General features: G+C 34.0%; 2 protein-coding genes across 2 annotated transcripts; both read left to right on the top strand.

Annotated features, from left to right (window-relative positions):
- The first annotated feature begins 548 nt into the window (after positions 1 to 548).
- On the top strand, positions 549 to 4,152 carry LOC128999758 (glucose dehydrogenase [FAD, quinone]-like). The gene is made up of 2 exons (XM_054426419.1): positions 549 to 624; positions 2,188 to 4,152. The coding sequence occupies exons 1-2, from the start codon at positions 569 to 571 to the stop codon at positions 3,992 to 3,994; spliced, it is 1,863 nt and encodes a 620-aa protein (XP_054282394.1). The 5' UTR covers positions 549 to 568; the 3' UTR covers positions 3,995 to 4,152.
- A 1,651-nt stretch (positions 4,153 to 5,803) lies between these two features.
- LOC128999760 (uncharacterized) lies at positions 5,804 to 17,440 on the top strand. Its single transcript, XM_054426421.1, has 5 exons — positions 5,804 to 5,907; positions 6,671 to 6,698; positions 9,188 to 9,627; positions 12,975 to 12,999; positions 16,909 to 17,440. Exons 1-5 carry the CDS (start codon positions 5,851 to 5,853, stop codon positions 17,373 to 17,375), a joined length of 1,017 nt encoding a protein of 338 aa, XP_054282396.1. The 5' UTR covers positions 5,804 to 5,850; the 3' UTR covers positions 17,376 to 17,440.
- The last annotated feature ends 7,354 nt before the right edge of the window (positions 17,441 to 24,794 follow it).

Genomic DNA, 24,794 nt, shown 5'->3' with positions numbered 1-24,794 from the left:
GAACGGATGGTGTTTTGGGCCTCTAGGGACACCTAAAAACAAATAAGTAAATCGATCCCGGGTCCAGGTCTTACCATGAGTACTACGGTAATAGCTTATTCCCTATATAGGAAATTCGCAAAAAGGCGGATATCTCGCTAACAAGGCGTATTTTGAAAAATGTTGCTCTCGATATTTGTTTTATTTTGACCTATTAAAAACTTGTTCATAAATTTATTGTATTTACTTACAAGACCCTGTTAATATAATTTTAATTTTAATGAGTGGTGTTTTTGACCTTGTGAAGAAATCAAAGTGGAAAAGGAAATGGGTCCCGATTGTAGGTCTTACCATGAGACCTACGGTAATAGCTCAATCCCTATGGGAAATTCGCTAAAATTTCGACTGAAGTGATCTCTTGTTGCTATTGGACAATAAGTGGGTCAACCCTCATATGTGAGGAACTGATGAGGTCATACGGCTTTGTTATATATGTCTACTAAGGCCAGATATGTGTGTCAAGTTCATTACACAGAAGTCACTGTGACATAAACTACGTTAGACATCTAGTCACCAAACATTCACTGTCATGACTTCAACATTGTCATATCTCTTATCTGTGACTTGCATTCTTATCATCAACAGGTGAGGCCAATTTATAGTTTATATTTTTCTACCTTATTCGTTTAGTCTGCAGGTTTGCTGCAGCAGGGGTATTTTGATATCAAACTGCAGGGCTCTGTCCAATGTACTTTCAAAGTCACCATTAAGGTTCTTAAGAATAATTTAATTTTTTTTAAATTGGTTTCCATCACTGTTTGCATTTTGAACAAAAGTTTTAAATTTTAAGAGGGGAAATCGTAAATTTTGCATGGTTTTCAAGGCAGAACAATGTATGCAATAACTATTTAATTTTCTAAGATTAAGGTTTACTGGGTGAATAAAACTACTAATTTACAATAAATTAAATTTGTTGAGTTTAGATCTACGTAATCTAGAGTTTTATAACTTGTTTGTCCCTTCTTTGCATACTGAATGTGGTTAAACATTCAACTAAAAAGCCCTGAGCTGTTTCCCCCTGGATATCAGGTGTTTCGGTAGGACTGATGTAAACAGCGTACAGGGCCTAGAGGGACAGGGTCTCCATAGCTGAAGCTGATGCATCTCGTTTTCAGCCATGCCTGTAAGTTTCTGTCCCCAAAGTAGCATAGACTTTTCCTAGCAGATCCATAAATTGAAATTTGTTAAAATTGTCTGAGTTTTGTATACACTGAAAAAGCCTTTGATAAAGTTAATCATCTGTCTTTGCTATCAAGTAAAGTTAAAACTAGTTTATATACTAGTTTGGTTTGTCTGAAGGGGCCGTTACACTCTTCTGTTTATACCTCAGGGGTATACTTGCTAGATGGCCTGGATCGTTTGTTTCTTTGGAGTCGTGACAATTTAAAATTTAATTTGGAAAGAGGTTCTGTTGTAACATATCACAGCCACCTCTAATACATATTAGAGGTGGCTGTGAACATATTCAAAGAAAACCCCAAGTCACCTCATCATGCATAGTTACAAAATTTGGGACAATCTTCTTTTAAAGAAAACTTAAATTAAAGATTTGGGTGTAGAATTTGATTTAAGACTTATATAATTATTGTGATGATGTAATTTCCATTTGAAAGACTGTATAATTCTTTTATTATGGCATTAAATTGAATTGTCATTTAGTGGGTTTATTTATGTTAAACGGGAATGTGAGCTATCATCTTACCAAATTTCTACCCTGGCGGTTTAGTATTTTTCGTGTTTACTTGTCACAAATCATCACACACATCCATCCATCCATCCATTCATACTTCCAAACTTTCTCACTTATAATATTAGTAGGATAAGATATAGTGAACATGTGATCAGAGTATTTAAAAATCAAAGGGCATTTAAAAATTACACTTCTTATCTAGGTTGACTTGTTATGGAGGTACCAGTGTGTTTGTGTTTTGTGCTAATAATTTATCTGAAAAAACAAACAAATGATACGTCTAATAACGCTAGTAATTACTAGTGTTATGGGATGTATAATTTGTTTGTTTTTTCAAGTAATTTAATAACACATACGATGCTGATCAAGAAGTTATTCAATAATTTATCCATAATAACACATAAGCATTGGATTAATCAGTTGAGATAATCTAGTAAAAGCTACGATTTCACTTTCAGATCATCAAGTGCCAACAGCTGTCTTCCTGCCGATGACACTGGAGCTTTGTACCTCAAACAGCTGAGACAAGCATTAGACAATGCCGAGTGCAACCTAGTCCAGGGAACCAAGTACCAAGACTACCTTGTCAGAGATGGAGAAATCTTTGACTTTGTTGTGGTCGGAGGAGGGTCTGCAGGGTCTGTGCTGGCTGGCAGACTTTCAGAGAATCCTGATTGGACGGTGTTGCTGCTGGAGGCAGGAGGAGACCCGACAGTCGCTAGTGAGGTGCCGGGGATGTTTGGTGCCACTCTCAACTCTAACATAGACTGGCAGTACCACACAGAGCCTGAGGCCAACAACTGTTTAGGTAGTGTCAACTCCAGCTGTTTGTGGCCGAGAGGTAGAGTCCTCGGAGGCTCGAGCGCCATCAACGCCATGTTGTACGTCAGAGGAAACCCGAGGGACTTTGACAGTTGGGAGGAAACCGGTAACCCTGGATGGAGCTACAAACACTTGCTGCCTTATTTCAAAAAATCTGAACACATGAGATCTAAGGAGGTGTCCGAGAACGTAGACAATTTGAAATATCACGGTAACAAAGGTCCTTTGAAAATAGAGTCGTTTGAAAACAACGGTAAATTTCTCATTGATGCTATCTCAGCAGGTTTTGAAGATATGGGATATCAGTCGTTTAACGATGTAAATGCACAACACCACGAGGGATTTTTCATGCTTCAAGGAACTTTGGACAATGCGAGAAGATGTAGCACTGCTAAGGCTTTCTTACATCAGGTTCAATCAAGACCGAATCTTATGATATCAAAACATTCTTTGGTGCAGAGAATTTTGATTGAGAATCAAACTGCTTACGGTGTTGAATTCACCAAGGGAGGGAATATATTTATGGTTAAAGCTAAGAAGGAAATAGTGTTATCTGCTGGAAGTGTTAATACACCACAGATACTCATGCTTTCTGGCATCGGACCAAAATATCACTTGGAGAAAAATAATATTGAAGTACTGAAAGACTTAAATGTAGGCTTGAATTTACAAGATCACATATTAATGAGGGGATTTATAATAAGTCTCAATGTTTCCTTGCCGTTGAATAATCCTTTGGACAGCATTTATGATTTTTTAATCAATTCAAAAGGAAACTTAGCAGGAGTTAACATTTTCAACTCCGCAGGATTCATAACCACCAGCAAAGCAGATTATCCAAATATTCAGTTCTTTTTCACATCGTTCCCAGCCAATTCCACCGGTGTTTTAAAACAGGCGTTGACTACCATGGGATTCAACAAAGGTATACAGAAATCGATATTAGAGATTAACTCTAACAAGTTCACACTCTTTGTAATGCCAGCATTGTTACGTCCTAAAAGTAGAGGGCGAATATTACTTCGGAATAAAAATCCCTTTGAGCCCCCACTTATATACCCTGGCTACTTTTCTGAAGAGAAAGACATCACTGAAACTCTTGAGGCAATAGATTTTTCCAATAAATTTGCCAAAACGGAAGCGATGAAAAAGCTTGGCGCAAGAGTGGAGTATGTCAAGATTCCCGGATGTGAATCGTTTGTGTTTCAATCTGAGTCGTACTGGCGTTGTGTGATCAAACATATGTCTGTCACAGTGTATCATCCTGTAGGGACCTGCGAGATGGGGTCAGTAGTTGACTCCAGGCTGCGTGTGAAGGGCGTCGGGAGACTACGAGTGATCGACGCCTCCATCATGCCAACAATCACTAGTGGCAACACAAATGCACCAACCATTGCTATTGCGGAGAAGGGAGCTGACCTTATCCGACAATTCTGGAAGTAGCGACTTTTGTAAGATTTGATGTTGAGTATTTCTGTATGAATTAGTTTTAGCTCATTAAAAGAACTGATGGTGACAGAAACAGGAAATAAATTAATGGAAAAGTTCCTTGATAATTCGACTTTAAAGACCAGGATCAATTTTATAGCTTACATTGTAATCATAGCAATATAATATGACCCCTTTGCTGGAGACAACCATTGCAGTTTGGATACTGAAGTCATCCACATAGACCTAAAGTGTCTAAAACTATTTTCTACCAAATGTTTAGTTACTGAGATAGTTGGCATGACATAAAACATGCTATAGCTTAAAATAGAAGTCCTAACAGTTTGTTTTGGCTGAAAAGTCCGCATATTAGAAATAAACTAGTGCACATGTTGCTCGAATTCGAGCAATTGCAAAGTATTACAGGAGTTATTTCAAAACGAATAACAGTCACATTTACAATGAGCTTAAAAGAGTCAAAACTTAAAGATTACCGGTGTGTAACTCAGACCATGACCATGTTTACCTTCGTTATTGATAAACCTAAAGCATTCCGCCCGGTTTTCTCCTTCTCAAAATGCCTCGCTGTACAGGCAACACAGGTCATTGATAGAGGGCCAATTGAGAACGAAAAGTCGTTTTGGGGTAGGGCGCATTTGTAACGTAATAGTTGAGATTGTCCAGGGTCAGGTGCTGACTGTGATGAGTTAAGCCTATTACCCGGCACTGTTCTGTAACTGCGGTCGTTATCACGATTACGCATCCTGACTATGTTTCGTTGTCGTCGCGTCGGAGTCATTTAAAAGAAAAAACAACAAATAAACAAATTATAGCTACACAAACAACGATAAATGCACAAATTTAAGATTCAACCATACTAACACGATCCATCTTGGGGGTTATGTTTACACAAACTCAAATAGTAAATAAATGTACTCAATGCTTTTCATTGAATTGAAAAATAAATACAGCAATTCAATTATACAGCTGATCAAAATGTAAACAATTATGTTCTTCATAAGGATAACATGGGAACTTTTAAAGCCACTGGGGCAGAGCCCAAGGGGCATTTTCAAAAATGTAAGGCCAGTTTAAAAAATCTACGCGACACGCTCTTTCCAATGAGACGTCAATGGATAAAATCGGTTAAGAAATAGCGGAGGAGTTCAACCGACAAAGTTTCATGTGGCGTATTAATTATATAGATCAGTCCTTTACATCAACGCAACCTTTTGGCGGCTTACTTTAACCAAGCCAATTTTGATTTGAAAACTGGTGACAACATAAACATGGGGATGGCGGATGGAATGTTCAGTTCTATCAATAATCAAAGGTACAACATACAGATAGAGTGTTTAAAATGTGTATATTATTATAGGCTATTAAATTTGTTTTTAACACAAACAACTCTTTTAAAGTTTCTATTTTTGACAAGAAATGTGTGTCAAGTACAATGCTTAAGCTAATAAGCTCTAACATGAAGATAAGTGAGGTACTGTGTTAATTCTTTTAACTTTGTGTGATGAAAAAATGTTAAACCATCAAGCTTTGTAGCAGGAAATTCTTTGGTCATCTTGTTACAAAATGATTTTAAACAAATGCCAGATATATCTTGTTATTTAGTAAAACTACTATTTGTTTCTAGTTTGGTTTAACAATTAGTTGATAAGAGATTTTCTGTTAATTTATTTTAACTGTTTTATGTTAGTAATTGGCTCACATGTTTTTGAATCGTGCGGTAAAATTTCATCAAATTACTTGTATAAATTAAGCAATTCTTTGTAGAGAGTAATGGTTCCAATTTGTTTCCAATTTCAAACATCACCACATGCAGTCATTTGTTTGCATTAAGTCTGCCAGTTACTAGCTTCATGGAGTTTATGATGTTGGTTGTAAATAACATACTTTTGTTTGTTATTTTGTTATTGGTAAGTTTCTATTGCTTCATATTCAGTTACTGTCAAACCATACAACTAAATGTAGTCGTAAGATACAAGATCGTTAAGAGTGCAATTTTTACCAAATACCACAAAACTTTCATGTAACTTCAGACCTGTATTTTACACTTTTTGTGCAACTACAAACAATGATACATACTACAGTAAAATAAATGTTTGGCCATAAGAAATTTTAGATGCATACCAATTAATTTACCTCAAAAATGTCATCATCTGGAAGAAGTTGTATCAATGTGAGAAAACTATTTTGATTAATGATTTTTTTTAACTTTGAGTCTTTTAATCAAGCCCGCCTTGAGGGGGGGGGGGGCAGAGGGGGCATTCTGGCCTGGTCTAAAATGTAGTATGTAGTTTATAACGTTATAATATAATAGAGAATATTGCTGAACATACTTTTTCAAAAATTTCACAATCCATGTTGAATTTTAAATTAAATATTTTTAACCTCTTCTTAAGATTTATTGATGATAATTGTTACATAATTTGTAAGGCTTATTGCGTAAGCTGTGCACTTGGGTTGGGGGGGAGTGGGCCTGCGGCACCGATTGCCCAGGGGCCGAGATTTCTCTCTGCAGGCCTGCTTTTAATCATAGAAATTTATTATTAAAGAATTTATTTATAAGAATCAAAAGTTATAGCATTATTTGTTATTTTGGCATCCGTCCAACAAAATCTTATCGTATTTGCTAACATTTATGAACAAATTCAATTAGTTTCAAACTTATGTTTTCAGGTGTTCTGTAAAGTTCATGGATCTGAAAGTAAGTCAAAGATTTTATTGTCATTAGCAAACATGTAAATTTAATTACAGTAATAATTTTGTTTTAAATATTCAATTTTAATTGTTATTTGTATGGATCAAAATTGTATTTGTACCATGAATGGATAAAAGAGTTGACACAGGGTACTATTTTAATTTGTTAAACACCAACCAATTATTTATATTTTATTTAAGTACCTCAATCAGGCTGCAATCAATTATCAATGCAAGTAGCCCATTTAAAACTAATTTTCATAATCCATTTCTTCACTGATTACAATATGACTTCAAACTGTAATCAATTAAGTTAGTCTGCAACGAAACCTTTAAGTGTACTTTCTAGAATTAAAGGCTTGGGCAGCGGAGCCTTAAAGAAAATAACTTCTTTCACTCTTTAGGTCACGAGCTTTGAAAGAAAACCTCAATCGCTGATATTGGAGTAGTAGGAGTAGGATAGGCAAAAATGAGATGTTGCAGAGAAAACCTGTATAGTATTAAGTATATATAGATTGTCGAGAAAACATGATACTTGTAACTTGAATATTTGTAAATGTAGACATTTTAAACATCCTAGTCCGGAAAGCTTGATTTTGAATTCAAATACCTAAAACTGTATTTTGGCTAAATTTTGCTTGACAGTGAAACTAACATAAAATACCCCCGCCGCAGCAAACCTGCCGTCTAAGCGAATTTCCATTTGCCTGAATTGATTTACAATAAATCTATTTTTATAACATTAGGTTTAACGAGTACTTAGGTTTGCTGCTACAAGGAAACTAAAAAAGTGTGTTTTTAAGTAAAATAATTATAGCTTGGTATAAAATCAATAAGATTGCCAAGTTTCATCAAAATATATCCATAAACTAGCAAACTACAACATTTTACAATATTGTCCGTAAGAATAACATGGGAAGTTAAAATAAAGTTTTTTTTTAGTTTTCTCCGGAACCAATACTTCGAACAAAAACACTATGATATACTTAATTATTTGTTTTTTTAAGCTGTTTAAGAAGGTCTATAGAGAAATTGTGAAATTTTTTGTTTTGAGTGTCAAAAATGAGAAAAAACAATTTTTACCCCATAAACCACCCCCCCCCCCTACGTTAAACCCCGTTCCCATGGTCTGATCATGCTGGTTCGCGAACTCATTCAAGTTTATCCCGCCTTACACCTTCAAACCAAATATCATCAAAATTGGAAAAATTACTCAAGTTATCGTCCGGACGGGCACAAACATATATATATATATAAAACTATATATATATGTATATACATATATCAAAATTTGAACGAATGGTGTTTTTGGCCTCTGGAGACATCAAAGTGAAAAAGTAAATCTTACCATGAGACCTACGGTAATAGTTACTTCCCTGTAGGGAAATTCGCTAAAACTGAACTAAATTTGACCTATTCTAAAAATAGATTTAAAAAAAAAATTGGAAGTTATAACAAAAAAAAAAAATGTAAAGCTTAATTTGATGTCAATGCTCCAAACTTACACCACCTGGTTAATGATATCTGTTTGACTCAAGGTCAATGATTACAGCAGTGCTAATGCTACCACCACAGCTAACAATGATATATAAGTATCTTGGCTACAAAATATTATTTATCTAAATTATGCTAGGGCATTCTTTGAATAACCTAAAAGCAGTAAAGACATCCGTTTCATCTAGGGATTTAAACTCAGAGTTAATTACAATTTTAATTAATGTAAAATTATTACAGCCTTATAATCTCAAGACGTAAAATAATTATAAACTCAAATATTGCTAAAATATGCGATTTGTTTTTAAAAGCAGGCCGATTAACATTGAAAAGCACTTTTTCTTCAACCTCTAAGGCCAAAGGGGTTCACCTACTTATCACTGGAGTTTTACATTCCTAAACAAATACATTCCTTAATCCTAAAAGGTGGAAGGGTAACGATGATGATGATGATGATGATGTCCCTGACTGAGGGAGATAATAACAATAGTGCAGCAATCACGGATTATAGTCATCATGACAACAGTGGGATAGAGATTAAACATTGATTTTGTTTGCTATTACTGCAATTAGCAAGTAATTTTACTCAAGATTTTCAAAACAAACTTAAGTTGCCTTATTGGATCGGAGTAGCACATTCTCGTCCGTGCTGAACTATCACTTCGCTTTTTTAATTTACTCCTGGAAGTTTAGACTGTGCTGAACTAAATGTACAATACCGGTACTATCCATCCTTAACACTAACAAACAAAAAATTATCTCACCACTCCTGAAAAAGATACTGGTTCCCCCTGTAAAGATTTTCTGCGGACGCTCTTGATTTCTATATAGCACTCTTTGTTGAACGCAAAATTACTAAATAAAGGTTATGTAAGCCAAGCAAACTATTTTACAAATAAGATAAAAACAAAACATGGTGTAATATATTCTCTAATGGTTGTACCAATGTAAGCATGTTTGTGTGGGTGTTGTACATTTAACTGACATGTGACTTTTTCCTAGTTGAAGATTTGGCACCAGTTTTACCAGAAGATCAGGACTCCTTCTATTTTCTGGACTTTGAGAGCAAGCCAGATGATAACATAAACCCTGTTGTCTTTTCAACTTTCAAGCCTGATAATGACAAAGACAACGAATTCACTCTTTACGTTCTTTGTCGAATCACTGATGACATCATGTCAATGGACATTATGACAGCTGATTCAAAGGAGGAGAACAGAGTGATTCTAGATACAATTTTCACTGTCCAATCTTGCTCAAAAGTCGAAGACATCACAAACTCAATTTATCCGCAGCAACCTTACGTTGGAAAGGAGTTTTCCATTCTTTATGTACTAACAAATGGTGAATGTCGGAGAAGGAGGTACTTGTATAAAACGTGGGAATTCACTGCCACAGTGCTACGGTCTCAAGTTGAGAATGTCGATTGCCCAGAGTCTAAGGTTTGTATTTTTAATTAACTAGTTGTTACCCACGGGATTCACCCCATTTGACTTCATAAGTATTAATAAAACTATTGATTGGTTAGGTTAAGCTGAAATAAACAAAACAGAATACAGTAATACAAACAAATAATCTCACCTGATTTTCATAGGGTAATAAATTGAAAGGATAACATACAAATGAATACAGCTGAGGTATTTTTAACATTAGGTGTATGGAAAGTTCCCTTTGGAAAGCAATTACAACCTTATAGGGCAATTTAAAAAAATAAAAATAATAAAAATAGAAATAATGGATAGTTTTGAGCAAGGTTTCTCGTCATGACGAACATTTTAAGTATATGGTTTATGGGGGTGTGACTAGTAGTTTTCTCAAAAGTTCATGGGTACTTTTGGCTTTATACAGGGTTAGGCAAAAGTCTGGAACCCCCCAGTTAACTTTTTAACGCGTTGAAGTAGGAAAACCAAACTCGGCACATATTTACAACATAAGAAATTGCACATTTTCTTCAAAGTTACAACTTTGCCCCAGCCCCCAAAATGGGGTATTTTGGGGGCAGCCCCAAATTTTCAAAAGTAAACACCTATCATGTGACCCCTCATTTTAAATGAAATGAATGAAATGAAATGAAATGAAATGAAAATTCTTCTTTATTGAGGCGAACTTAGGACCTCATGGTCCTTTCTTACAGTTAACCTCTATATAATAATAGTAATAACAATAACACATGATATGAACAAAAGTAAAATACACATTTCGTAACATAATTAATAATACACAACATAACATACATTTCTTTTCCTAGCATACAGTCACACACACATACACTCTTTGCAGCAGCTAAGCCTAACGCACGCCATCCCGCCACGCCACTACCATCCGGTTGAGATAATATTCTTTCAGTGTCGCCTTCAGTCGGGATCGGTTTTCTATGGATTTAATGGCATCGGGTATAGAGTTCCATAGGCGGCATGCTGTGACTACAAATGATTTATTATAAATAGTTGTTCTGTGACGAGGAATGCGCAACGTAGACGAGCCAGAGCGAGTATCCCTTGCACCTCTTTCATTCAAAAATTCAAAATTCTTTGCAATGTAATTTGGAATTCCAAGATTGATAGCCGAATGAGTGATTGAAAGTATTCAGAGTTTTCTGAGGTCATCTAATTTCAAAATTGATTCATTTATGTAATAAGGTGTGACGTGGTCGTCCTGCCTAAGGTCAAACAGAAATCTAATACAATAATTTTGTGCACGTTGTAGTTTTGTTGCCAAAGCCACAGTCATATCATTAACCACAGTGTTGCAGTTATTGAAGTGTGGAAACACAAGTGATTTGACCAGTAAGAGTTTAATGTGAAAGGGAAGGAGTCGTTGCATCTTCTTCATTGTGTGAATGGCGGCAAATACTCTTTTACAAGTATCTACCACCGCGTCAGTCCAGTCTAATGTGCGGTTCATCAGCAATACAAGACTTTTGATTTTGTTTTGATATTGCAAAGTAATTCCATTTACAGTGAGTTTTGGTAAATTGTCTTCTTGAAGTTTGTTTAGTAAACGTGAGTGACCTATAATGATTGTTTTTGTTTTGTCAGGATTGAGTCTAAGTCCATTCTGTGCTGCCCATTGAACAATGTTGTCAATATCGTGATTCATTTATGTCTATAGCTTCATTTATATCGCTAACTTTAAAATGAGAATATATTTGCAGGTCATCAGCATAAAAATGAAACTTTACGTGGTGTAGTACTGTACTAATGTCATTGATGCAAACAGTGAAAAGTAGTGGGCCAAGAATTGAACCCTGAGGAACTCAGGGAACATTTCTCCAGTCGGACGTCAAGTTGTCATGACATACACACTGCTTTCGGCTCTGAAGATATGATCTCATCCATTTTAGTGAATTAACAGAAAAACCTAAAAGTTGGAGTTTGGCTAGAAGAATGCTATGATTTACAGTATCGAAAGCTTTGCTGAAGTCAAATAAGGTTAAAATAGTGCATTGGCTGTGATCCATAGCAAATCGTATTTCATCAGTTAAAGGGCTTATCACGACAAATTGAATGGCGCAAACCAGAGGTCAATATCGCACCCCTAATCAAAATGGCAGCAATATTAATTATTTAAGATGAGCGAGCAAGATAAAGTCTGGACACCCCCAGTTAACTTTAAAAATTTAATATTTTAATACTGACCAAAAGGTGAATTCTCTTTTTTTATAAAGGTATGTTGAGTTTAGTTTTCCTGCTATAGCCTGTTAAAAAGTTAATAGGGGATATTTCAAAATGACTGCCATTTTGATTAGGCGTGTGATATTGACCTCTAGTTTGCGCCATTTAATTTGTCTTGGGAAACCCTTTAAAATGAGGGGTCACATGATAGGTGTTTACATTTGAATTTGGGGCTGCCCCCAAAATACCCCATTTTGGGGGCCGGGTACAAGTTCTAACTTTAATGAAAAAGTGCATTTGTTATGTTGTAAATATGTGCCGAGTTTAGTTTTCCTACTGCAATGCGTTAAAAAGTTAACTGGGGGGTTCCAGACTTTTGCCTAACCCTGTATATAGATTTATTCATTGTTTGTTATTCTTTCAATTTATTACCTTATTGAAATCAGATGTTTGTTTGTATTACTGTATTCTGTTTTGTTTATTTCAGCTTAACTTAACAAATCAATAGTTTTATTAAAACGTGCATATAATAGTCAATGTTAATACTTATGAAGTCAAACGGGGTGAAGCAGGTGGGTAACAACAATGGTAACAGCTAGTTTATTATTATGTCTATTTATCATTCAGGTTATTATTGAAAAAAAATCCTCTAGCATCATTCAGTGTCTGCTGATACTTCTAACTAAATCCAAACACCATAAATAGCCGGAAATATCTGTTTAAATTCATGACAATGTTATTTAAATTATTTTTTAAATTCAATTCAAAACTAGTTTGAACTAATGAGGAAATATAACTATTTTTACTATTCTCATTTCAACAAAAGTTTATTCCCCTTCAAGTAAAAATGATAGTACACATTTGATCTGTAACCATTTTCATTATTCTATAAAAACTTTTAAGAAATGTCAACAACTTTAAACATGTGGATGATAATGGTAGAAATGTTAAACAAGTTTCAAATGAGATTTTTACAACCTAACACTCTAATATGAAACCTGTTCCAAGCTTACAAGAATAATATAATGATCTAAAATGGTTTTACAAATTGTATAATAATACATATTTATTCCATTATTTTGGTTCGTGGCTGTATACTTCAATATTAAATTTCTACTTAACTTATTTTAAGACATCACAAATTTTCAACATAATTGGTTTCATTCCAATTTCAGGGAACAGGCACTAGGAAAGGAATTGGTAAGTTAATATACTGATTCCAAACTCCTCATTATTTAGTTAAAAATGAAAAACAAATGTCATAAAAGTAGTGAACTGTATTGGTTGGATTCCGGTTAAAATAAAAAATGTGGATTAAATAATGTTTTGAACTTTAATTTTAGCGAATTTCCCTATAGGGAAGTAGCTATTACCGTAGGTGGCACGGTAAGAACTGGACTCGGGACCGATATACTTTTTCATTTTGATGTCACGTCCCTAGAGGCCAAAAACACCATTCTATCAAATTTTCATGTATGTATATACAGGGTGTTTCATGGGAACACTGACAAACTTCGGGAAACGGTTCCTGGGGTCAAAACCAGAAGAAAATTTGCTAAAAGCATATGTCCTAAACTCACTCGGTCTCTACTTATACGTAAAAATGTGTTTTTTTTTAGCTTTTCAGTGTACTGTATCTGTTGTTCTGTTGAACATTTTGACTTCTAGATTGAAAAACTGACAAGATATTTTGATAAATCTTGCAATGATAGATAGAATATTACATTTCAAATAGATTCTATTACTATTTTGGGCAAACATTTTTGGTATTACCTTTGACAATTAATACAACAACTAAATTACTGATTTCTGCCAATTAGACGATGGCTTTTACCAAGTCAAACTGATGGAATGACTTATTATGTGCTATAGCAACTGTTGTGACCCAGCAACTATGTCAGTAACAAAAAATAAGGTACAAAATAGAGTTTTAGACACTAGCGCAATCTGTGACTGGCTCACACAACTACATTCTTTTTTAGTAAAAAATTGGTGACAGCTGATCCAATGAGATGGGATGTCTTCTTCTGTATCCAATAGTCAATGGTATTACTGAGAAAAATTAGTTTAAGAATAAAATATTTCCGAAAAAAATCTAGTTGGTACCAAAAAGTATTTTTCGTTTTTGACAGCTTTTCATATTGTAACCATTCAAGATTTTGGCTTGCAACTTTAAAAGTTGTAGAATTTACTAGAGAACAAGAAAATATGAACTTATGTAAAGGCTACCTTTTATGGGTATTATTTTGTCAAAATCTAAAATATTTTATAACATATAAAAAAATTAATTAAATTTTAATAAATAACACACATTTAATATTTTTTCTGTATCAGCTAACCTAGGTACTCGTTAAAAATAAATGTTAATTTAATAGATTAATTGAAAATCAATCCAGGCAAATGGAAATTCGCTTAGTCAGCAGGTTTGCTGCAGCGGGGGTGTTTATTTATAAGTGTAGAAAACAAACATAGGGCATACTACAAAATACATATCTACAGCATACTATTGTGTAATGTTTCATATGTTAACCTTATGGGAACAAATAAAATAGGTACTATAGCTCGCATATTTCTGGACATATCTTATTAAAAGTTGGTATATGACTTCTTTTAGTTGAGTACTACAGGAACATGGCCTAAAATATCCGCTATATCAGAAATATCCTATGTTCACTATTACTATCTATCACTATCCTATCACTATCACTATCCTATGTTCAGAAATATGCAAGCTATCGTATTTTATTTTTCCCTATAAGGTTAACATGTGAAATTATGAATGATTGAATGAAAATACTTCTTTATTGAAGCGAACTTAGGACCTTTCACGGTTAACCTCTGTAGCGAAAGTAGGTATCGGTATGCTTGTTTTCTACACTTAAAAATGGAAAAGAAGGAAATTTTAGGTCATTATGCAATACTTCTCAACTAGAAGACCCATATATAAACTTTTATTAGGATGTGTTTAGAAATGAGCTAAAAAAAACTAAAAATACTTTTTGGTTTTAGATTTTTTCGGAGATATTTTATTTTTAAACTAATTTTTCTCAGTAATACCAAAAATGTTTGCCCAAAATAGTAATTGAATCTCTTTGAAATGTAATATTCAATCTAACAATGCAAGTTTTATCAAGATATTTTTTCAATTTTTAAATCTAGAGGTCAAAATGATCAACAGATACACCGAAAAGCTAAAAGAAAAACACATTTTTACGTATAAGTAGGGACCGAGTGAGTTTTTGACATACGTCATTTTCTTCTAGTTTTGACCCCAGGAACCATTTCCTGAAATTTGTCAGGGTTCCAGTAAAACACCTGTATAAATACGTCCGAGAACGCGATAACAATTATTGTTGTTCCATTTTGATGAAATTTGGCTTGAAGTTGTAAGGTGGGATAAACTTGAATGAGTTCGCAAACCAGTATGATCGGACCATGGGAACAAGGCTTTATGGGGTAAAAATTGGTTCTTCTAAATTTTTGCCCTCGAAACACAACATTTTCCAATTTCTCTTAAAACCATTTTAAAGAGCTTTAAAATATAAATAATTTGTATATAGAATTGTTTTTGTGCGGTTATCGGTTACAAAGAAAATTCCAAAAATTGTAAATTTAAAATTCCTATGGTTTTCTTATGGAGAATAAGTAAACTGTTGTAGTTTGCTTATTTCTGGATATACGTATATGTCGATCAAACCTGGCCAATTTATATATTTTGTACTAGGCTATTATCTAATATATAAAATTCTCGTGTCACAGTGTTTGTCTGCAAACTCCTCCGGAACGACTTCACCGATCGTTATGAAATTTGGTGTGTAAATTCTGTAGGTATGCGAATCGGACGTAAGCTATTTCCCGTTTCGAAATTCTTAAAAGGGCTCCGCCCCAGTGGCTTTGGAGTTTCCCATGTTAACCTTATGAGAAATGGAATTAATGAATCTTAACAGCTGTTTCAATTAAACAAGTTGGTTCTGTTCTATGATGTTCAATAGCATTAAAGTTACAAGGATTACCAACAGGGTGCAGCACTATTATTTCTTTTACATTTATGACAACAGCTAATTTGCAACCAAAAGGTGAGTGAGCGTAGCGAACGAACTTCAACCTGGAGGCGAGTGAGCGTAGCGAACGAGCTAACCTGAAGGCAAGTGAGCGCAGCGAACGAGCTCCAACCTAAAGGTGAGTGAGCGTAGCGAACGAGCTCCAACCCAAAGGTGAGTGAGCGTAGCGAACGAACTTCAACCAGGACGTGATTGAGCGATGCGAACGAGATCATCTTGAAAATTAAACGTAACGGTACTTTCTTTCCGTCGGTCTGTCTTAGGGGAAACCTATAACTTAGGCGATACGAAGTTCGCCGGGTCAGCTAGTATTTTTATAAAAACACTTTATTACCCCCCCCCCTGTAGCTGCAAACCTAGGTACTCGTTAATGCTATTTAAAATTTAAGTGAGAGTCAAATCAGGCAAATGGAAATCCGCCTAGTCTGCAGGTTTGCTGCAATGGTTTTTTTTTGTAATTTACCACTGCAACTATTTAGATAACACAGTAGGTCAAATTTATAAGTTTTACACTAGTGATTTAAAAATATTAATTTGTAATGGTGTAGGTAGTTCAGCAGTAGACGTTAGTCTGTACCGCTTATGAAAAATATATTTGTCTTATGAATAAAAATGACTTTATTAAGCGTGTTTCTCTAGTACACTAGCTTTTCAGAAGAACTTTTCTCATTATACTAGATATCCTACTCTACTATTTGGCTGTCATACATTTTGGCAATTAAACAATTAAAAAATATGTATATCTTTTAGTTTTTCTTTCATCTTTTTCTGTCTTTTCATATTTGTGTTAAATACGCACATCGGTGGTGTTCCCATCTCAACGATTGATAATGACAGTCTGTCTATCATTGATGTTTGTTTGAAGATTCTAAAAGATATGCACACAAGTACACTATTTTAAGTTGCAAACTATTCCGCTATTTGGCGGAATAAAGAGGAAGATTATGTTAAAGTGACTTTAAAACTAGACATTTATTCCTGTGTTTTGCAATTTTGATATCCCTCTTATACTTTACACAACAAATTTGTTCTCTATTGAATGTTTTAGTGAAAGAATGGTCACCTAAGGGATTGTTCCTTCAAAAGTCCTATGGAACGAGTACTATCACAATGAGAGCAACTGAAACAATCAAGTTTGGCAAAGCACAAGGATATTCACTGGTTTGTAGAACGGATGATGTGGGAAATACTGATGAAGATGAAGAGAGGGGAGAATATACTCAAGCCCAATCAGAAGGCAAACAAGTTGAAGAACAAGAAGAAGAAACAGAGGAACATGAAACTGGAAAGTTCACTGCTACTGTGGAGTGGGATGGATTTGCTTTGGACAGAGTAAAAATGAGATCTGACACTTGCTCTGTTGATAATATATCACCGGAATTTGACCAAGTGAAGAAAGAGCACGTGATAACGTTCAAAACTGTTAACAAGGGTGTTGTTAAAAGAAAATATGCGTATTCTACCAAACAGGAATCATCTTATAAGATTTTCACTTTGGAGAGAAAATCGATCTAAAAGGTATAAAGACTTTTGTTTGGTTTTTAACAAAATCATTGTGCTTAAGTAGAAATATATTTTCATGCAGGGTTGGGAAGTTTTTATTTTATTTTGTAAAATACTCCCTTGTGTTTTCACTTTTTGTCACGTTCCCTTATAAAATACTTGCGGAATCAGAGGCTTTAGAAGCTTTGTACTGGGGATACAGGCTTTGGAGGTTCAAGAGTTACATTTGTAAATGTTATGTGTATTGCATATGACATCGGTAGTACTTTGTTAGCTCTAGAAATACGGACTTAGAAGGTAAAAGACTAACTTTATGAACTAAAATTGACTGAACTCTTACTGTAATATCTTCACCAACTTTCTCTCGTTTTCTTACATTGCATGACTAGACTTACTTTCTCTTGACTCATGTGTATTAAGTTGGTGGCACAAAATGCAGTTGTATTCGAACAATAGAACAATAATATTTTAGGCTTAAGCGTTAATTTACATTAAATAGCTTTATTAAAGATACACAGGGAGAAACCAAAGAATAAATTGTATGCTACCAAAGATAGAATTGATTTTATAACTGTTTTATTCACTTGCAACTTGATTCCTTAGTGGGTTCAAGTTCTTAAGCTTAGCCCGATTGGTGGTTTATTAGCTAGTTACTGCTTGAAGACCCTCTCCAGAGAAGGATAAGCTAAGGCTAAGGTAAGACATTAAAGGTAGGCTAAGCTAGACAACCTACAGATTGCTGACTTTAATCCAGCTCAATATAGTAGGCCTACAATGAAGCTACTCCAAGATGGGGTATTGGAGTAAAGTGACAAAATCGTTATTAAACCGTAACTAAACAAGTTTGAAACGGGGTGGTTAATAAAAATTTAGGTATCGGTAACTCACAGTTTGCATACATAAATTTAGAGTAGATCTTGTCTTACATACAGAAAAAAACGAGAAAGTGTATAATTGTTTTGAGCAGTTAGCCATTACATTAAAGAATGTAAAAGGGTGTTTGGGTAGCTTTGACTAGATGCATTAATGTAGGTATTGTGATTAAGGGGGGGGGGGGGGTGGGCGAGGAGGATTAATAAATAGGAATTACCATGGAGCCACCAGCAGAAGTGCTGTTTTTAAATGCAGTTCATACTTTTAAACTCTTTTTGGAACACATTGACTTTGTAAATAAAAAAATATACAAAATGTTAATACACACGAACATTACATTTTATTAACTTAAAATGCGTGGCCAACTATGACACGACTAATCTACACACTACCCGATTCCTGTCTGGTGACATTGACCTTGGAGGGTGTGAAACAGCTGATTATGAGCGCATTTTTTTCTTCTTCGTGACGTTCCAATCCAGGGAGCTGAAAACCTTCTGAAATGAAATGAAAATTATTTAAAAAAGTGCTTTATATAACAAAAATAAGAGGTTTACAACCATTCATGACAATCATTCCTTGTAAAGATCCTAACTATACAATTACAAAATTAAATGACCTAGCACTTACAACAATGGTCTTTTAAACCGTCTGTTGGTTGGCATAATATAATGAAACCCTACTGGTCTGAGGCTGTTTTAGGATTTCGTCCTCTTCAGCCGGGGAAAGAGCGCATCCGTTATCAAAGTCCTTATTCCTATTTATTAAATATATCCAGAAATAATCCCTACTGCGATATAAGTTTTTTAGGGGGGGGGGGGCGAAATGTGGGGTTTCCCGGCCTTGTTTACTAGTTGGTATTATCTTTGACTATTAGCCTAATACAACAATAGTCAATGGTATTATCAAGAGTCACTCTCTTACTACTAATCAACACTCCATCGATGGATATAACCATAGATAAAACATACTCCCTTAGTAGATTTCTCATCCTTATGGAACAGCTGAAGCCAGTTTTATTATTAGTTCTGTACGGTTTTCTGTAGATGTCGTGTTTTGTTTACAATTTGTTTCCCGTTATCACAGCCATTTTAAACCTCGTTTAACCAAATAATACGATCTAATCATAAACAATAACTTGTCCCCTAGTTATATAACCAAACAGTAAAGCACAAATCAAGAAATTAACCCTAAAATAATGGAAACAAAGTTTCATCGACACTAGCGCCTTTGTGTTACTTACATGAACTAGACACGAAAAGCGTGCTTCAAAATTTACAATGGGATGACAAGTCTACTTGTGTTGGTTAGTCTATGATATAACCTAAACCCGTGTTAGGTTATGTACATCGATGGTCAACTCCATAAAAAATATTCTCTAAAATGGTTTGTTGATATGTATTTGTTCCATTGAATGCGCATACTTCCATTGCAGTGCCTCCAATACTTTCATATTGGATATGCCCCCGTTACAGGTCCAAAATAGATGAAATCACATAAACACAATCAGGATAACATTTATTAAATCCAAGAGAGTAAATTTCACTAGTAAACACTGCTAACCTAACTTGTTGTTTGTGTAACTATTACAACAATTATCATTTTGATGTAATTTTGCACACCACACAAACCTAGCTTAACTAACTTTTAGTTAAAATTTAGTTTAATTACATCAAAATATTGCTAGTACTTTACTACAATACTCACAATGTAACAATAGTATTCACAACGTAAGTAACTGATTAATAATATGCATACACTATACATTGAACATATAATACAACTTAGGCCGGTTAATTATTTCGGTTATTACATAATATCGATAATATATTTTGTTCTGATGAGTTAGCCGTTAGCCACATATTTTCACGTTATATAGATTGGTACAGTATATTACAACAATTACTTGTAAACAGTATATTGTAGTGTATTCAAATGTTGGCTAGTAAACTAAACCAAAAACCTTATTCTTGAACAGCTGATTAGCGAGTCATTTACTCGAATGATGTGCTAGTTTCTTCCTGGTTCATTTTTGTCTTCTGATGTCGTTCAACGGTATGCTGTGTTTTCATGTTAGGCTACTACGCGTAGTAGTTCATGTAGTAATTGTTGGTTTAATCGTGTAGTGTTTGTGAGTGTGTTTTGGTAGGCATTTCCTTAATAGTGTTAAATTTAGTGTCAAGTGACCTATTCAGTGATTTAATTTAGGCTGGGTTTCCTGTTATGACATGATTGCTCTGTCGATTCACTGCCGTATTCTGGTTAGTACTTTCATTTATTTACCTTTATTCACCAAGCTTTATTTTTGTTAAATAAAACAAAACAAATATTGATAATGCAACATTGTATTATTGTACGTTATATATTCCAGTAATATCCTAGGTTAGCTAGATTATGATTACCAAATAAAGGTTCCTTAACTCATATAGCGCAGTTTTGTCACAGAAAATAATTAATAGCTCTTTAAAATTTTTGTCGTTTCTTTAATAAAAAACAAACACTGTTTAAAACGTTAATACGAGTACCTCGAAAGTTAAAATAGTTATTTGTGAAACATTTAAGATTTTACAACTAACTTATTTACCCCCTTTCGGTTAAAAATTGATTTGGACTTCATAGTCTTAAGAAAGATAATATAATAATTGTTGTACTAGGCCTAGTTGTGTTAAAATTACAAATTGTTTGTCATAAACTGGTTCCCTATTTACTAACTGTGACATGAGATTATTAAAACTAATGATAAAATAATAATTGAGGGGAATAATATTTAAATTGCGATTAAGCCTTGAAGTAACGCATTTTAAACGTAGGAATTTTAGAATTTTGAATTTAATATAGGCTAGTCCAAATACACAGTTATAGGAAGTTAATAAATTTACCTATCAAGAAATATTCTCAAGAGCTTTGTTTTTAAAATCGTGATTTAGTCTTAAAAGTCTTAGGGTTTATGATCATATTCTTATGAAAACATAAATTTAATAATAATCATATACTATCGAATCTTTTGCGTATGCTATATTCAGTATTTTTTATACTTAAAACATAAATTTGATCTTTGTTTTATAATCATGTTTTTGATGATGAGCTACAATATGTTATTATTGTGGACCATTTCTCTTATGAATGGCAGAGAAGAAAGATTAAAAGATTTTATAGCTTATAAGCACAGGCATAATAAAAGAAAAATTTCGTTCGCAGGTTAGTGGTTGCAGTCGTACCAAAGGTAAACCCTCATATGAGTGCGCATGCCTTTAGAATTTGGAATTCTCATCATTGGGTTTAAAAAGGAAGGAGGTTGGCGCATAAATTCTACCTAAATGTAATGGGGTGGTTATGAATAAGGCCAATTAATTATTTGTTAGCAGTGGGCACTTTGGCAATTTTATTTCATAATATTTTTCACTAATACTTATTTCGGTAATTCATTCTACAGCCGAAATCTCTTTGCTCCTCTATTGTCTCTGTTCCTTCATACACATCATAGCCTTTGGAAACATTTGGACTGTATAATACCTTTGACTATTAATACAACAACAATACATAATAGGTAGTTGCTGTGAAATAAACATACAATTAATTGTTGATTGTATAAACAAGCTTATCGAATTCACCTGGATTGAGTAACATGTTTAGACAATCTGGTTTACATAAAGTCAGTTTGTGTGTGAGATGGAAAGCATACATTTTGCAACATCTCCCTCCATATTGTGCGGAAAACATAGGACGTGCGATGTAACAATATATAACTGAGGATCAGCTGTTCCCGCAATTTGTAACAGCTCTGCTTCGCCAAGTAGAATTTCATCAAATAGAGATTTCAGATGTTTTAATAGGGCAGTTAGGATTGTATTTTAATAGTATAAGGAATGCATGTTTAAAAACATCTACACCTTTTCCACATTTATTTGAGAAGATATTAATTGTATTTGAGAACCATTATTTGTATTTGAGAAAACGTCAAATGTAAATGAGATTAGTCAGTTGAATTTGATAAAATGACAAATGTATTTGAGAATAGTCAATTGTATTTGAGAAAGTATTACATGGAATTGAGATGTCATTAATTGTATTTCAGAATTAGGGCTTTTAACTTGAGAAGTTGGTTATTAATCAGCTGAATTTCGAGTTTCTCATTATCAAATCACAAGTTCTCGAATACATTCAACCATTTCTTAAATATAATTGACTGTTCTTAAAAATTAATTTTATGCCTTCTCAAATACAACTGACTGTTCTCAACTTCATTTGATGTTTTCTAAAATATATTTGACTTATCTCAAATACAACTGATATGTTCTCAAATAAACATAACTGTTTCTCAAATAAAGTTGGAAAAGGACTGTTGATAACTTTAAAACATAAACACCCTCCATCCTTCAATACCTTTAGGATTGATACAGAACAGAACAATACCCCTAATTTTAAAAATGACAAATTAATGACAACCCATATTAGCTTAAAATTACACAGTTTTTTCCTTAACATCAAGGTGATTCTTGGGAGGTTTTAATTAGTTTGTCATACATAACTAATGACATCATACATGTGATAAACCACAAGTTCATTTGACATCTTGGCCAGCCCAACGGGATTGTGTTTATTGTTGTGAGGTTGTTTTGCGGCCAACATCTTATTTGTAGTCTGTTATTTATGAGGTTAGATACAATTTTTGTTGTTCCATTGTATTTCATTGCATGTTACAACAATTCAGGACGACAAATCTCTGTTTGGACGGTTGCCCATCTCTGGATTTGAAATGGCTTTATGAAGAACTCCAAAAATGATTTTGATTAATATTATTCCGCGAAGATGTAGTTTTTAAAGTCTGACATACTGCAAATAAGAGATTAGATTGTAGTGGTGGATTGGTTTTAAGATCATACCGATTTTAATAAACTGTCTTTAATTAAGGCCTTGATAAATCGTTTGAAGCTTGACAGAGCTAAAGTACAGTACAGTCTTGTGCTACTGACATTACCAAGAAAATGAATAGGCCTACCCCGCCGCAGCAACCTTGCAGACTGCAAATTTCCATTCACCTGATAAGATATTTACTTAAATTTACCATAAAATTGACAGATTTACTTTCTATTTAGATAACATCAATTTAAAATAGTACTTAGGTTTGATGCTACAGGAAAGTCAATAAAGTGGGTTTTGAGTAGCTTGGCATGAAATGAATAATTTTGCCAAATGAAACAAAATATATCCATAAACCAGCAAACTACAAAAGTATACATATTCTCCATAAGATTAACGTGGGTATATTTAATTTACAGGATTTTGCGATTTTATCCGTAACCATTGAACAACGCTTCAATGTAGAAACGTTTGATCAATTCTCATCAAAATCGGGTGATCTGTGCCCGTGTAAACGTGCAGACACACAAGTATAAATAAATACTACACGAATTTGAACGATTGATGTTTTGAACTAAAAAAAATCTAAACGAAAAAGTTAAGCGGTCCTGGATCTAAGTCCTGCCATGAAACCTACGGTAGGAGCTGATTCCCTATATGGGAAATTCGCTAAATCAATCGACTTATCAATTTCATGATGAACCACATAATTTATTTACCATTTAGGTTCACTACCATGTGTGTAACGTAGAAGCTTTATGAGGACGCAGGTGTAAAGCTCCAAGTAGTCTCTCAGCGCCAATCAAACACAGACACACAGTAATTTGCGTTGTCATTAATAATAATTATAACCCATGAAATATTAATAATTTAGATAGACAATGCATGTTAAATTTTACTTGTGATATCCCTAAAAAGTAACACTTGAAACGTGGGGTCAATATGTTCCTTTTTAATGAGGGCTAAAACTTATTTATGTTACCTAGCGTAGAAAGTAAATCTTTTACATGATTTGTCATCATAATATAATTTAAATTGGCAGCTTATTAGATCAAAATCTATATTTTTTATAAGCTAAAAGTGTATTTCATAGAGTCAAAGTCAATATTTGTACAACTTAAATGTTGTATAGTTTACGTGATAAACAAAATTCACTATCCAAATTAGATTCCTACTTATACTGTACTGTATTTCTTAAGATGCTACGAATTAAGGATGTTAAATGCGTCAGGATAGTTAATTATTGCGTTTGTAAAGACAATTTTTACATAAATAATTTATCAATAGTTTGCTGATTGTGTGTGCTTGGCTAATGTTAATCAATTATTGTCCCACTGTATTTAATGTGTTTGATACAGATCATTAGCTGATACAATTTCCTTTGGAGCACCAAGATCCTTTGACAACAAAGGGACTTTGATCTGTATACAGCTACAGAATACATACAGCTTCTTGGGTCCCGCCTTTAGTGCTATTAGGACGTCATTGATTAAATCTAAATCTTCGAAGAAGTAAGATAAGGAATTTAATTTAGGGTTATCGCAAGGGATCAGAGAATTGGGAGCGAGCTGGTCTAGTGGTAGAGTGCGGGGACTTCGGTCCGTGAGGCCCTGGGTTCTAATCCCACCAAATCACCAATGGATTTTATCTAAGACTCAAAGGTAAAGCCTGAAGTAAAGTGAAAAAAAAACAAAAACA

This window comes from Macrosteles quadrilineatus, unplaced genomic scaffold (assembly GCF_028750875.1).
Source record: "Macrosteles quadrilineatus isolate MER2022 unplaced genomic scaffold, UCM_ALF_1.0 Scaffold_8__2_contigs__length_117827958, whole genome shotgun sequence".
NCBI classification, from domain to species: Eukaryota; Metazoa; Arthropoda; class Insecta; order Hemiptera; family Cicadellidae; genus Macrosteles; species Macrosteles quadrilineatus.
This window is presented reverse-complemented; position numbering and strand designations above follow the sequence as displayed.

Excerpts from the sequence above, each read along its gene's own strand:
- LOC128999758 (XM_054426419.1), top strand. The coding sequence starts at position 569 with ATGACTTCAACATTGTCATATCTCTTATCTGTGACTTGCATTCTTATC. Across the intron at positions 625-2,187 it reads TGCATTCTTATCATCAACAG|ATCATCAAGTGCCAACAGCT; the intron begins GTGAGGCCAATT and ends TTTCACTTTCAG.
- LOC128999760 (XM_054426421.1), top strand. The coding sequence starts at position 5,851 with ATGGAGTTTATGATGTTGGTTGTAAATAACATACTTTTGTTTGTTATT. Across the intron at positions 5,908-6,670 it reads TGTTTGTTATTTTGTTATTG|GTGTTCTGTAAAGTTCATGG; the intron begins GTAAGTTTCTAT and ends TTATGTTTTCAG. Across the intron at positions 9,628-12,974 it reads TCGATTGCCCAGAGTCTAAG|GGAACAGGCACTAGGAAAGG; the intron begins GTTTGTATTTTT and ends TTCCAATTTCAG.